Genomic DNA, 12840 nt, shown 5'->3' with positions numbered 1-12840 from the left:
AGTTTTTCCTGAGTTTCTCATGATTTGTCATGTGCAGATGTATGAAAATGTAAAGATTTTGGTACTGGATCAGTCAAGTTTTTATGCCAAACATTGAATATTAGGCTTAATCCTGCTGGATTCAATCCCACCTATCACAACCAGCAACTCCCAGTGTGGTTGGAGGTGTTTATATGATTAATTTAGAATTAGAGGAATTGCAAAATTACAGGATTAGAGATTACAGGGCTGTCATTTCCTGCAGTCTTTTTGAATGGGAGCATGGAATCAGCTGGAATTCTGACCTCCAAATGGGTAATCCAAGCTCAGCCAGGCTGTCACTCACCAAAGTGAGCAGGTAGCACTGAGACATCTCCTTAATGAAGTGGTTTTGTTGTCTTTTATCTGTGTGAAGGACAAAATTACCAGGATTCTTCCTTAATGATGGTGTCATTTTTTTTTTTCCCCAGCGTTTAAAAAAAAAAATAAAAATCCAGCAACATGAAAGACTCCAAGAAAATGTTGTGCATGGTTAAATTAGAAAACTCTGTAGGTCTGTAACATTCAGGTCTGTATTTAAAAAAACATAAAAACAAGAAGTTGCATCAGTTCCCTAATAAAAGTAAATTCAGAAAAAAGAAGCAATTAGAGCCGTGCCATGTTTGGGAGTCGAAATACTTCTATTACAGCTTTTTTTTTTAAAGCCAAAAGTCTGATTTCTTTGCAATCTGTACCAAGGGGGTTCCTGAATACAGTGTGAGGGGGGGCTTTCCTTGTTTTCCAGGATATTCCCAAGGCATCCGTGAGCACCTCCCTGATCTTGCTGTGCAGCAGAACGTGCAGATGGGAAGGCTGTGTGACATCCTGGGTATGTGAGGAGCTCCTGGCTCCTGCTTTTTGATTATTTGCCCACAGTTGTGACTGAAACAAAAACCACACGAGGACTCTTTGTGTTCCTGTTAAATATGGAGCACAGAGAAGGAATTTATCTGCTGGGGAGTTTTGCTCCTGTCCATGTTATTCATAAAAAAAAACAAACCTGCTGGTTCTTCCTGCCTCTGTGATAAGGTAAAGCAGCCTCATCCTGTGACATGCTGAGCACCACAAAGTGTTTAGTGTTCTACAAAATTAGGTAGCTAATTCTGTTAGTGCTCATTCAGGCTCACAGGGAGAGAAAGATGTGCTAGAAAAGAGCAAGCCCTTATTTAAACCAATTTTTTTTAACATCAGCAAATGAGACAAAAGACATCCATTTAAAAGTTGTTGGTTTTGGTTTTTTTTTTTTTTCCTGACAGTCCTCTTTTAACCAAAGCAGGGAAGGATATTATATATATATCAGTGACCAACTTCATTGGCTCCCTGGAATGACATAGTTTGCATGATTCATATATATTTCAGTATCATTATTATTTTATAAATGCCATTTAGGAAGTTTGTAACCAAAATATATTAGAGCCAGAAATTTACAGTTGCCCTAAAATAATAATGTAATTGCCTTTATATATTATCTGGGCACCAATATTGGGTTTTTTCCACAGTACAGTTTTTTGGGGGGTTTTTTGTTTGTTTTTTTAACGTAGGGGATTTTTTGGCCATAAAATGATAGAAACTTAAAGGGACAAAGTCACACATTAAACAGGCATTTTTTTTCTCATGTGTGAACATGAAAATTGATTCTACTGTAAATCAGACCATGAGGAAGATAGGAAGCAGTGAAATATTAACTCAGTTATTATCTAAATCAGATGCTTTACCTGTGCCTGGCAGAGGAGCACTGAGATTTACCACTTTGGTTCTCTTTTTCTTTGGAAAAGCAGAGGATTTCTTTGCTGGCTGGGAGTTAATCTGTCCCTGGAGCCCCACTGTGTCCAAAGGAGACTTGTACCTGTCTTTATAGGGCAGTGCTAAGAGTAGTCAAATGTTTTGCAGCGTTTTATTCACCAAATTCACTGGAGTTTGTCCATTTTTGACAGTGCCTTCAGCATCACGGCCCTCCTTGGCAACTACTTTGTGCCCTGGCTGGTAAATTTTCAGGCTCATTGTGCAGTGAAATGAGGAAATGCCTAAAAGCAAGAGAGTACTGACTGATGAACAGTTCTTTTAATTATTTTTAAAAGTTATCTGGTAATGAACTGGATTATATAAAGAGTGATTGTGGGCTCTGTGCTACTTTTAATACTTCAGTTGAGGTTCTGGCCTTACTTTTTAACGTGGATTGTTTTCCTGCAGCTCTGTAGCAAAACTAAGAGAATGAATGGAATCTCTTATTCCTTTCCAACATAAGGCTCAGGCTTTCCTTATCCAATCCCTGGTTTGCTGCTGATTCATTCCCATGGAATAGCAGTTTTCCCTGGCACTTCCCAGTGCACAGTAAAACAATGAAAGACTTCCCACTGCTTTGGATCACAATCTGGGAGTGCTCTTTGCAGTGTATTCTATTGATGTTACAAGGCCCATTCACTCATTAGCTCATCTATTAACATGAATATTTTAGCAGAGCAGAGTAGTTAAAATTTTCCAAAACAGCATCTATTTAAAGGTTTTCTCACCTCTAAGTGTCTTTCAGCCCGAGCTGTTTTCCAGGCAGAAAAGCAGATTTCCACACCGTGGTGTGTGACTGATCTGCACATTCACATGCCCAGCAATAGTTATTCATGATTTCCCACCGTGAGCTTTTCTGGGAACAGGAATAGGAACAGGCCCTGGAAAATCCAGGCAGCATTAGGAAATTGCAGTTTCACCAGCTTTCTAAACTGAAGAGCTCAGTTTTATAATTTCCTGCTGTTAATGGGGTGTATTTTTAAAGTGGCTCAATTCCCACCGATGTTCGTGTGAGTCGGGCAGAGGAATCCCCCTCCCAAATCCTGCCCCCAATGTGTGCTGCAGACTGAATCCTGAAAACCAGCCCCTTCCTTGGGTTGCTGACCTGGCTTCAGAGAAATGCAGAAGCAGAGAAAAAGCACTTATAGCACTAAGATTTGGGAATTAGCCCCCGTGTTTATCTGCAGCGCTCTTTGAGGGAAGCTGTTTGTTAGCAAAGCGTCAGGAACGATGGGGTTGTGTTGGGAAGGGGGTTCACCTTTCTCCCAGTAATGAACACTGTGCCCCTTTGTTTCAGATGCCAACGTGGACGTCATCTACATCTGCCCCCTTCCTCTGAGTGAGGAGTTACTGCAGTATTACAATAAACTCCTGGGTCTGCAGGCAGCTGTTAGATCTGGGAACCCCGAGGACATGGGTGACCTGCAGGACAGGTTCAGAATTCTCACCCCTGAAGCTATAAACAGCTTCCCCGTGAGTTTGTCTCCTAATTACTACAGCTTGAGGGATGCAGTAAAATTAAATTGGAAATTTTATAACTTGCAACGCTCTGGTACACATCAGTGAAATATTATTGCAAGTTTAAGGGCTTTACTGATTAGACTACTAGTTAGAGCATTGGAAATAAATATCCTGGTTTAGCTTTATAGGCTTGGTTGAGATAGTCCTATATTGGCTATTTGTAGGCTGCTGTCCCTCCTGACTGTATGCTTGGGACTGGGAAGTTGATAGATTTATATCTCTAAGCAAATCATAGCAATAAACCATTCTTATTACTCAAACTTTATCTCTGGGTAGCCCAGCATTCAATCATTGCTGTGTTTGCACTGTTTCTTGCAATTAAATCCAGTGCAGAGCTTCTTAAAGAACAGAACTTAAAACAAGTTGGGTGATAATACAGAAATATTGGTTTGGAACAGAACAGAATCATACAGAAATATTAGTTCCAATAATACAGCAATAAGGGTTCCAGAAAATTAGTAATACAGAAATATTAGTTCCAATAATACAGAAAGAAGGGTTCCAGAATAATACATAATAATACAGAAATTTTAGTTCCAAACCTGTCCATTCAGGTTTAACTCCATGTGCTAAAACATGATCTAAAAAGAGACCTTAGTTAATGTACACTGTGTACAGTGTTTGTAAAAATGCTGCAGTGCAGTGAAGACTTTTTACAGTGAATAGTTTTGTATTGTAAATATTAAATCTACGGTGTCTTAGCTGGGATTTGATTTTTGTGAAACTTTGTGGCAGATTTAGGGTCTTTGCTTGGAGCCCTGCTGCTGTTTTTAATATTTTTTTTTCTTTTTAAATTGCATTTTAACAAATGTAGCTGATTTTTCTCTGGATACAGAGAATCCAGTACTAACTACCAAATATTGGTGTATTAGTGGTGAATTCTGTCTGGGAAGATGGGCCATCCCAGGTTTTGGGTGATACCAGGTTGAGGTTCACCCTTGGCTCTTTAGTTTATACACAAAATCCTCCAATTCACTTGTTTGCATGAACCATGTGTTCTTTACCTTCTAATAACTGATGTGTCCAAGGGATAGATCTTCTGTGCAGAGAGGAATCTGTGCTCAGAACTGATCCTTGGCTTCACTGCCAGTTTTGGCTGGGGAAGAGTCTGAGCTTTGTAAGTTCTTTTTAAGGATCTTTCCTCTGGGTTATTTAACAAAAAGCTTTTGTTGCACTTAATGTATCTACATTTATACCTAATGAATGCAAGTGTGGCTTGAAGGCCACCTTAGCAGGCTCCTGTTAGAAGCACAAATCAGTCTTGTCTAGTTTTCCAGCAGTTTTGGTGGGACTGGATGGAAGGAAAAGCTGTGGGAAAGACAGAGATGGTCCTGGTCTTCCACAAGCAGAGGATCAAACCTGGATGGTGCTGGCTTTGCTCCTCGTGAGGAGGCTGATGCCAAGGGCAGCTCCTCTGATCTTGAGGAGTTTCAAACAAAACAATAACCAAGAACCAGCCCTTTGGTTCATCTCCTGACTCTGTTCCGGGCAGTCCTGCAGGAATTCTGAGGATTCCTCAGTCCTGCTTTTCCCTGCTCTCCCTCCCACTGCCATATATCATGGCAGCCATACTCTCAAAGCAGGAATGAACCAGATTTTACAGCCTGTTTCCTGCACTCCTTAATTAACTGTAAAATCCATTATTGAGAGACACAAAGCAAATCCCATCCCTCCATCCCCTCTCGTGGCCCCAGGGAGGGAGTGACCGGGGCTGGGAATTGATCCCCTTCTCTCCATGGCACAGCTCTGCCATGGAACCTATGGAATGGGGCAGCTCCCTGTGCTCAGGAAACACGGGGATCAGAACCTGGTTACAAAACTCATGGAAGGGAAAAGGCTTCAGGAAACTTGTTTGTTGTTCTTTATGCCCTTAAACTTCTGTGGTTCCCTTTTTCCTGCTGGAATTTTGGAGAGTATTCCATTTCTCTGACTGATGTTCTCCCTGTCCTTGCAGTGTCTGCTCCTTTGCAGAGAGGTTTGGGCACTTTGTGGAGCTGTGTTTGGTTTGAGAAAGCACTGAGAAGAGACAGAAGGGATTCCTTTTGCCCACTTCCAGGGGCTCCTCCATCTCATTTTCCAGCATCATCCCCATCCTAGTGATGGAATCAAGATTTATACTTCAGTCCCCATGAAAGAACTTCCAGGACTTGGAAGGAAAATATTCTGGGTTCTCCAGTCCTGGAAATGCCAAGAAAATGCAGGATTTACACTATCCTGAAAAGGAATACCTCCTGACTGAGGCCTAGATTGGATGAAATCTCAGTGGGGAGATGATTTGCTTCTTGTTAGGATTATGATTTGTTTATGACAATATTTTTTATGACAATCCATACATGTGGATTTCTCTTGTACCCTTTTTCCATCCCTCTGTGTCTCTTATCTCAGTGCACCTCTATATTTTTGGGAAGATAATTAGGATATCTGCAGATAGAAAACATTTATGAGGCTTCACCTGCCATGACCAGTGTCTAGTTTAAATTCAGAGGTTATAGGATATGTCACGAGCAGCTTGTTCAGCAAAGGATCTTCTTTTTTAGGAGAAATGAAAAATTCCTTCCAAAAAGTTGGAACCCTTGTACTTTAAAAAGGCACAAAACTACTCCCCTCTCCTCGAGTCCTCTGCAGTTGTTTAGGGTTAGTTGTTAGTGGAATGGAAATGTATGTCCCCAGTAATTTAATGTGAGCACTGAAAGCTTTTGTAAATCAAAGTGTTTTATTCTCAGGGAATCATTTAAAATACCACTGAACTGTATGTGAAATACTTTCCCTGCCGTTGAGGGTGGGGGTGTTCTTAATTTTTGTATTGATTTTCAGGAGCTTTAGAGTTAAACCATGCCAGGAGTGTTGCTGAGATGAATCACTATTATCCAAAGGCCACCAGCCTCTCTGCCGACTGACAGAAGGATAATTCCACATGGATCAAATAAATACAGATGTGGAGTAATTAGTTCTATTCCCAATGAGGCCATTTCCAACACACTAAAGATGTGCACGATTATGGAGCCTCACCCCAACAGCTTTTATCAATTTAAACTGCTAAGCTACAGGATGGGTCATAACCCAGCCTGCTATTAATAATGGATTTATTGTGGGCAACGGCAGGAATCACGTTCACGGGGTAGGAAAAACACCTTTTAACAAGAGTGATGCTCTCTTTCTCCAGCAGCATCACATGTGCCTGGCCACTCAGCTCAAGTACAGTCCCAAGACAATGCAGAGGATCCAGGTTCTCATCCGGAGCAGGGATGCCTACGTGGTTGGGGGGGTTCCCCACGCCGATGACCTGGCGGTGGCCGACATGCTCGACGTGCCCGTGCTGGGCCCGGGGCCAGAGGTGGCTCAGCTCTACGGCACCAAGTCTGGCAGCAAAAGGATTTTTGCCAGTGCTTGTGTGCCAACCCCTCCTGGAGAATCTGACATCCACAGCAGGGAGCAGGTAAGCAGGGCGTGCCCTGGGGTGTGACAACGTGCGCTTGGTGGGGTGCAGATCTGGATAATTTATCTGGTGATTGGAGCCTCGCTGGGTCTGGTCAAGGCTTGTGTGAGGTTGGGTTCTTTCTTGCCTCTAGCTGACCAATGAAATGCACTTTGTGCCCTAGTCAGGAAGGAATACAATTCCTCTGGGAATTCTCTTGAGAATTCCTCTGGGAATTCTCAAGACACCTCATGGTGTGTTGAGAATATATGTGTGTTTGGTCCAGTGATTGCAGAAGTTTGTGCTGCTGCTCCATGGGTGAAGTTATGGCCTCAATGAATTAGTGTTACCAGAGACTGAAGGGAGAACAAGGATTTCTGGGAAAATGAAGGGAAAATTTCTTCCACTTATGCAACCAGCTGTTCAAAGTGAGGTTCCCTGAGCACCTTTGCAGCTGAGCATCTTTGTACCCAACCTATCGTTGCTGAACTCATCGACCTTGTTGGCATGACCAGCAAGAAAAGAACAAAAGATCCCTAAATTAAAATTACAAGGCACAGGACTTTTCTGTGCTGTGTTTCCATGTTTATTTTGCAGGCAGTGCCTCAATATTTAATTTTTTAAGCTGATGTTGCAATTTGCAATGCTATGTCTAAGTAGGATGTTTTAAAAACACTTTCGTGGTGTTGCGACATCTCCTGCAGGAAAACAATCACTGCCAAGGTTTGTGGGTATTCCTGCTTCTTCAAGAGGCTTTTCACATTGCTTTGCTTTTTATTAATCACCTTTAACACTGAACAATCCAAGCTGCACAAATACATTGCAACTTCCATAGCAGATGAAACAAATATATGATCAATGACCTGAAAAACAGCTGCTTGATTTATTTGATTCACGTAAATTATTTAACAGGACTTTTGGTTCTCACCACAGGGTTAGGGAAGTTTTACTTCTGTTGTTTCCTTGTATGAAATATTGACATTTTAGGTTAAATAATCAAAGCAAGGTGACACTATGGTAAAGCACAATTCAATTTTCACTTAAAGATAGCACATAATTCTTAGTGATTGGTGCAGTCTTTACAGTATTATTGATCCTTTTCATTACTGTAGGGGAGCCATCAAGAAAAACGCATTTATGTGGTTCTCAAAAGCTACAAATGGAACACATGTAATTGTATTTTAGGTCAATCTTAAAAATCTAAATCTAAAAAAGAAGGAAACAAAAGCCCCCCAAATTACTATGTAAAATGTAGAAGACTGTAGCCAATGCACCAAGATCTGATAATACTTTTACCAGGTTCAAAGTCATTTGCAGCTTCTAAGAAGCTAATTGCATCCTGCACCAGCTGGGCAAAAGGCATTTTAAAGCCATTTAAATCTGGGTACATACACAAATAAATAATTAGCATTTTTATAAAGCCTGCCTGGTAACTCCTTCCTACATTTATAACCTTGTAATGTACTCTCCAGTAGGAGAATTTCACAGCTGTTTTGGCTGGTGGGAAACTCTGGCACATTTTTGTCTCCATTTTGCAAATAGTGTCGTCCATCCCGTGTTGTTCCCTGTCACAAACATTTATTGAGCAGTTCTGATTATCCAAAACCTCAGATCCTCAGCAGACAAAGAAGCTTGGGCAGGCAAATCCCTCTCTGCAGAATACAGGGATGCAACTCCAGCATGAAGGCCGTGGAGCCTTCACCAAAAACCGTCCAGGGTTGTTTTCACTACGTATCCAAACAGCTGTAACAACACAGGCATCTCTGAGAAAATGAAACCGTGTTTAGAAAATGAAACCATATTTAGAAAATGACCTTTTGAGTCCAAATGTTTGAGAGCTGGGAGCCTGAGGAAGGGTTTGATGTTGTCATTTGTGCTGTTGTTGCTCCCCAGCTGATCCGTGCCCTCAGCCAGCTCGTCGTGGACAACGTGGAAGTGCAGCGCTGGGTGTTGAAGATGAATGAGGAACGGGGAGGAGATGGCACTGCCTACTGTGATGTGATTTCCCACTTGGAATGCTACCACTGGCTCCAGAAGGAATGGCAGAGCCACGGCCCTGAGGGGTGGAGTAGGAGCCAGGCACGAGTAAGTAACAAAAGAGCATCTTGGTTGTTGTGTCAATGGTCCACTGAGGTTCCTCCTCACTTAAATCTCTTCTCTGGGCCTTCATTTTAAGGAAATGTTGGTTATTGCAATCCAGACTGGCTTGTACAAAGCAATAGGTAACACTTAAATATTCCAAAATATAAATGAATGACTGGCATTCTAACTGTGGGATACCTTGTGTGGCATAACACTTCATTCCTGTGCAACAATGGGCACATTTTACACAGTTTTTATCCAAAGTGAGGACACAGAAATGAAAGTATATAGACAGCAGAGCCTATTTAATTCTGTAATTAAAATTGTAGACTTATAACCTCAGTCCTACAAACATCTGTAGCAAATGCTATCAAAAGACAATATGATAAACTAGGATAGTTCAGCATCCATTTTCATCATAGAAACATAGAAATTTGGAATTATTGGAACAAAGAGCTGGATTTAGTTGAACAACACTAATTTGAAGCCACATACAAACTGATTGGTTTTAAATCTGTTTCTCTGAGGATTATTTTTTCTGTCCATTTTGCCTCACTAATAGCTTTTAAACCTTTATGAGACAGAACACTTGAGGTCTTGGAGATCATTAGACTCCTACAAGTTTCATGGGTGTTTAGGTAAGGAGAGAGATCTATAAATATTTAACTGAGGGAAACATTATAGCATGAACTCAGGCACTTGTAGATTCCTAAGAATCCCCCCGGATTGAGAGGCTGGAAGATGATACATTTCAACCTCAGAAAAATCCATATGAAACCAGCCTTCATTAGTTCTGGCATTCAGAGAACTATTTGTAGTTTAAATATTCATTGGTATTTAAATGTGTTAATTTCAATAAGCATTTGATATTTCTGTATATCTTGCCAAATTCATTCCTAATGTAATGGTTTTAAAGCCAGAAGGAATGTATCCAGAAAAATTGTTTAATTTACATAAACTACTCATTATAGCTCTTCTGATTTTTTTAATTCCATCAAAACTGTTTTGAAATTTGGGGTTGATTGAATTATATTGTGTATTAAAATTTCAAATTGTGCTGATTACAGTTCTGCTGCATTTGACAACTGCAAAGTAATTCCACATTATAAAGCAGAGTTTATGATATAAAGCTGAAGGGCTAATTTCTAATCTGCTGAAGATCCCTCACTCCCTGCAAGTCATGCAGGATAAAGTAGAGCCCTGGAGAGCCATCCCAGTGGGAGCATTGCCTGGGATATAAAGCTGATGGTATATCCAGGTCCTGCTCCCACCTCCTGAGTCACGGCAGCAGACAGGACTCAGCAAGTCTAGTTCTTTGCTGGTGTAAATTCCCAATATAAGTGGCATTCCCTAGTGTTGGTATTCCCATTGCTATGCCTTTTGAATTCCTTTCTGGCTAAGTGACTCTGCACAAAGGACACAGTGATCCCAGCCTTTCTTTGGTTTCCCTTTATACTCCAGTGACCTTAAGCTTTGATGCAACCAGGAATCAACCCATTAACCACCCCCTTAAACATAAACCCGTGTTGGAAGTTGGGAAATACATATGGAATAATAAATTTCTTCTAATTTCCTGGACTCAGCAGGAAAGCTTCCAGAAATCCAACCCAAGATTAGAGTGGACTTTGGCAAAGTGTTGCCCAGAGAAGCTGTGGCTGCCCCATCCCTGGAAGTGTCCAAGGCCAGGTCGGATGAACTCGGAGCAACCTGGGCTAGTGGAAGGTGTCCCTGCCCGTGGCCTGGGGTGGAATGAGATGAGCTTTAAGACCCCTCCCGACCCGAATCATTCCATGATTCCATGACTCTAAAGTGCTGCTGTTTTGAACATCTTGAGTAGGTGTGTTCACATTTTCCTGCCTCCCTCGTTTACCCTCTTTTTGTAGCGCAGGAGACCTTTTGGATACAATGAACTGCATCTCTACTGAGCCTCACCATGGAGAGCAGAGGATTCAAATCCTCCTTTGTTAAGGAGCACCGTAGTAATGATACACATTTCAACATCAAAGCAGCAGTTTGTGAGCACAGGAATGCTTTAATGTCCTGTTGCAGTGGGGAGACCTGTTCCTTTTGATAATGAAGACGTCGTGTCACCGGCGTCGGCTGCCACACACAAAATGTGTGCTGGCAGGTTATTAAAAAATTCAGCTTCTTGATGAAAGACTATCCTGCAGGCAAGGAGTACAGTGAAAAGCCTCTCCATTCTGGTAGAATTATTAGAAATGAGAATATGACTGTGAGCACTAAATTATGTTAATACTTACAAATAGCATCATTTGCATAGCAGTTTAAGACACGATACCCAGATTTTCCTCAGTGGCATGTAGCAGGCAACAGATTAAAAATAATGTACTTTGCGAGTTTGAACTGTGGCAAAATCTCTTCCAGCTGAAAATGAAGCTGATTTTAGAGTCCTCATTTCAAATAGAACGTTGGGCAAAGCCAAGTGCAGGGCAGGGTTATGGATGGGTTTCACCTTGTTAACTTAATGCAGCCTCTGAGTTATCTGAACAATTAATTTGCAACTGCATAAAGAGTTGAATTCATAAACTACATGAATGTCTCTGGAAGTCCATCAGCTTACTGTGCACTGCTGAAATCTGTCAGCACATAAAAAAATTCATCCCGAGGCCCAGAATCCAAGGATATTCAACATCCAGGGAACTGCTGCCTCCACGAGTGCACGTTTGGCAGTTGTGAGGTTGGTTGTGGAGATATTTTCCAGTGTGGAAAAGAATATCAGGATCTGGCCCTAGTTCTGTGCAAAGAGATCAGTGAGTACTGAGGCTCCTCAGCAGTTTAGTTGTATCCTGTCCTGTGAACAACTGTTGTAAGGAGCAAATAAATGCATTTTTTACATATGCATGTAAAGTGCTCTTCTGCCATTCTAAAATGATTTTCCAACCTCTCCTGTACCAAGTCAAGCTTCACTTAGTCCATGTGTAGCAGCAAAATTGGTTTTGCTGCTGTAAGAGTAAGCAAATAATTTTTTGAAATATCTAGCCAAAGATATCCATGATAATTATTAATATATGCTATTCCAGAGGGTGTAAGAAGCTGGGCATTTTGCTCTTGTTGAGAGTCAGCACTTCAGTTTCTGGGAAATCTCACCTAGACTTATGTGGACCCTTGCTGGGAGACTGTAAAGTCGTGGACAATCATTAATTGTTATTGCTGACAGTCTCTGGCTTAGAGGGATTCTGAGCTGCCAGTGGTTGAGGCTGGGTGAGTATCTGAGGAGTGGATATGATTGCTCTGTTCTTATGCTTCCCTGAATATTCTGAGTTTTGGGACTCAAAATGTCACCTCCAGCTCCCAGATTCCTCTTCCCTAGTAGAGGAATGATTACAGGAAAGACAACATCACTTTCCTGTTTATCTTGCCTTTTTTTCTTCTTTTAAAAATTCCCCTTTTACATCAAATAATACAGGACTGTGCAGCATCCCATCCTCTTGTATAACTATAGAACTCCAAATAGTAAATCACTGGATAAATCACTACTGAAATTAATTTTAGAGTTATCTTTTATTACACTGTGACTTAATTAACCACCAGGACCAGCAACAGGATGTGAGTTTATCTGCAGTGAGTCTAAAGATAAATCTAAAGTCTCCAGATCATGCTGGAGACAAAAAATATAAAGAAGAGCTGAAAACCCAAGAATAGAACAAGACACAGAAAAACAAGCAACAAATACTCTCTCAATAAACCATTATGATTGGCTTATAGCTACACAACCATTTCAAAACTCTCCATTAAGTATCTGTTATAGAAAAAAAAAAGTGATTTAATGTCCTTGGACAGCCCCGTTAGAAGTGGGAGCGTTTGAATCTCATTCAGGATTTTGTCTCTATTTCTTCTCCTTATAATTTGGTTAATTCACTAAAATGAGGAAATCAAAATCTTTTCAAAAGATGACAAATACAGAAAATGCAACTTTTAGTCTGAGCAAACATTTGGATGCTGGTTGCAGGATTTTGCATGGATTGCTATTGGAAAATAGTAATGCAAAATGCTGACTGTGC

At 41.0% G+C, this 12840-nt stretch overlaps 1 protein-coding gene across 10 annotated transcripts in view; it reads left to right on the top strand.

Moving 5' to 3' along the window:
* IQCH (IQ motif containing H) overlaps window positions 1-12840 on the top strand; it is a 53582-nt gene that overhangs the window by 15934 nt on the left and 24808 nt on the right. For 9 of the 10 annotated variants that reach the window (XM_027714805.2, XM_027714811.2, XM_027714804.2 and 6 more), the window contains 4 exons: window positions 764-847; window positions 3098-3273; window positions 6485-6757; window positions 8630-8821. In XM_027714805.2, coding sequence (XP_027570606.1) covers window positions 764-847; window positions 3098-3273; window positions 6485-6757; window positions 8630-8821 — 725 coding nt within the window. The remainder of the gene's footprint in view (window positions 1-763; window positions 848-3097; window positions 3274-6484; window positions 6758-8629; window positions 8822-12840) is intronic. The other variant, XM_027714806.2, reaches the window with a different exon arrangement.

This window comes from Pipra filicauda, unplaced genomic scaffold (assembly GCF_003945595.2).
Source record: "Pipra filicauda isolate LSUMZ 115617 unplaced genomic scaffold, ASM394559v2 scaffold70_size2993248_pilon, whole genome shotgun sequence".
Taxonomy (NCBI): domain Eukaryota; kingdom Metazoa; phylum Chordata; class Aves; order Passeriformes; family Pipridae; genus Pipra; species Pipra filicauda.
The sequence above is the reverse complement of the archived record's forward strand: the minus strand, read 5'-3'. Positions and strand labels throughout refer to the sequence as shown.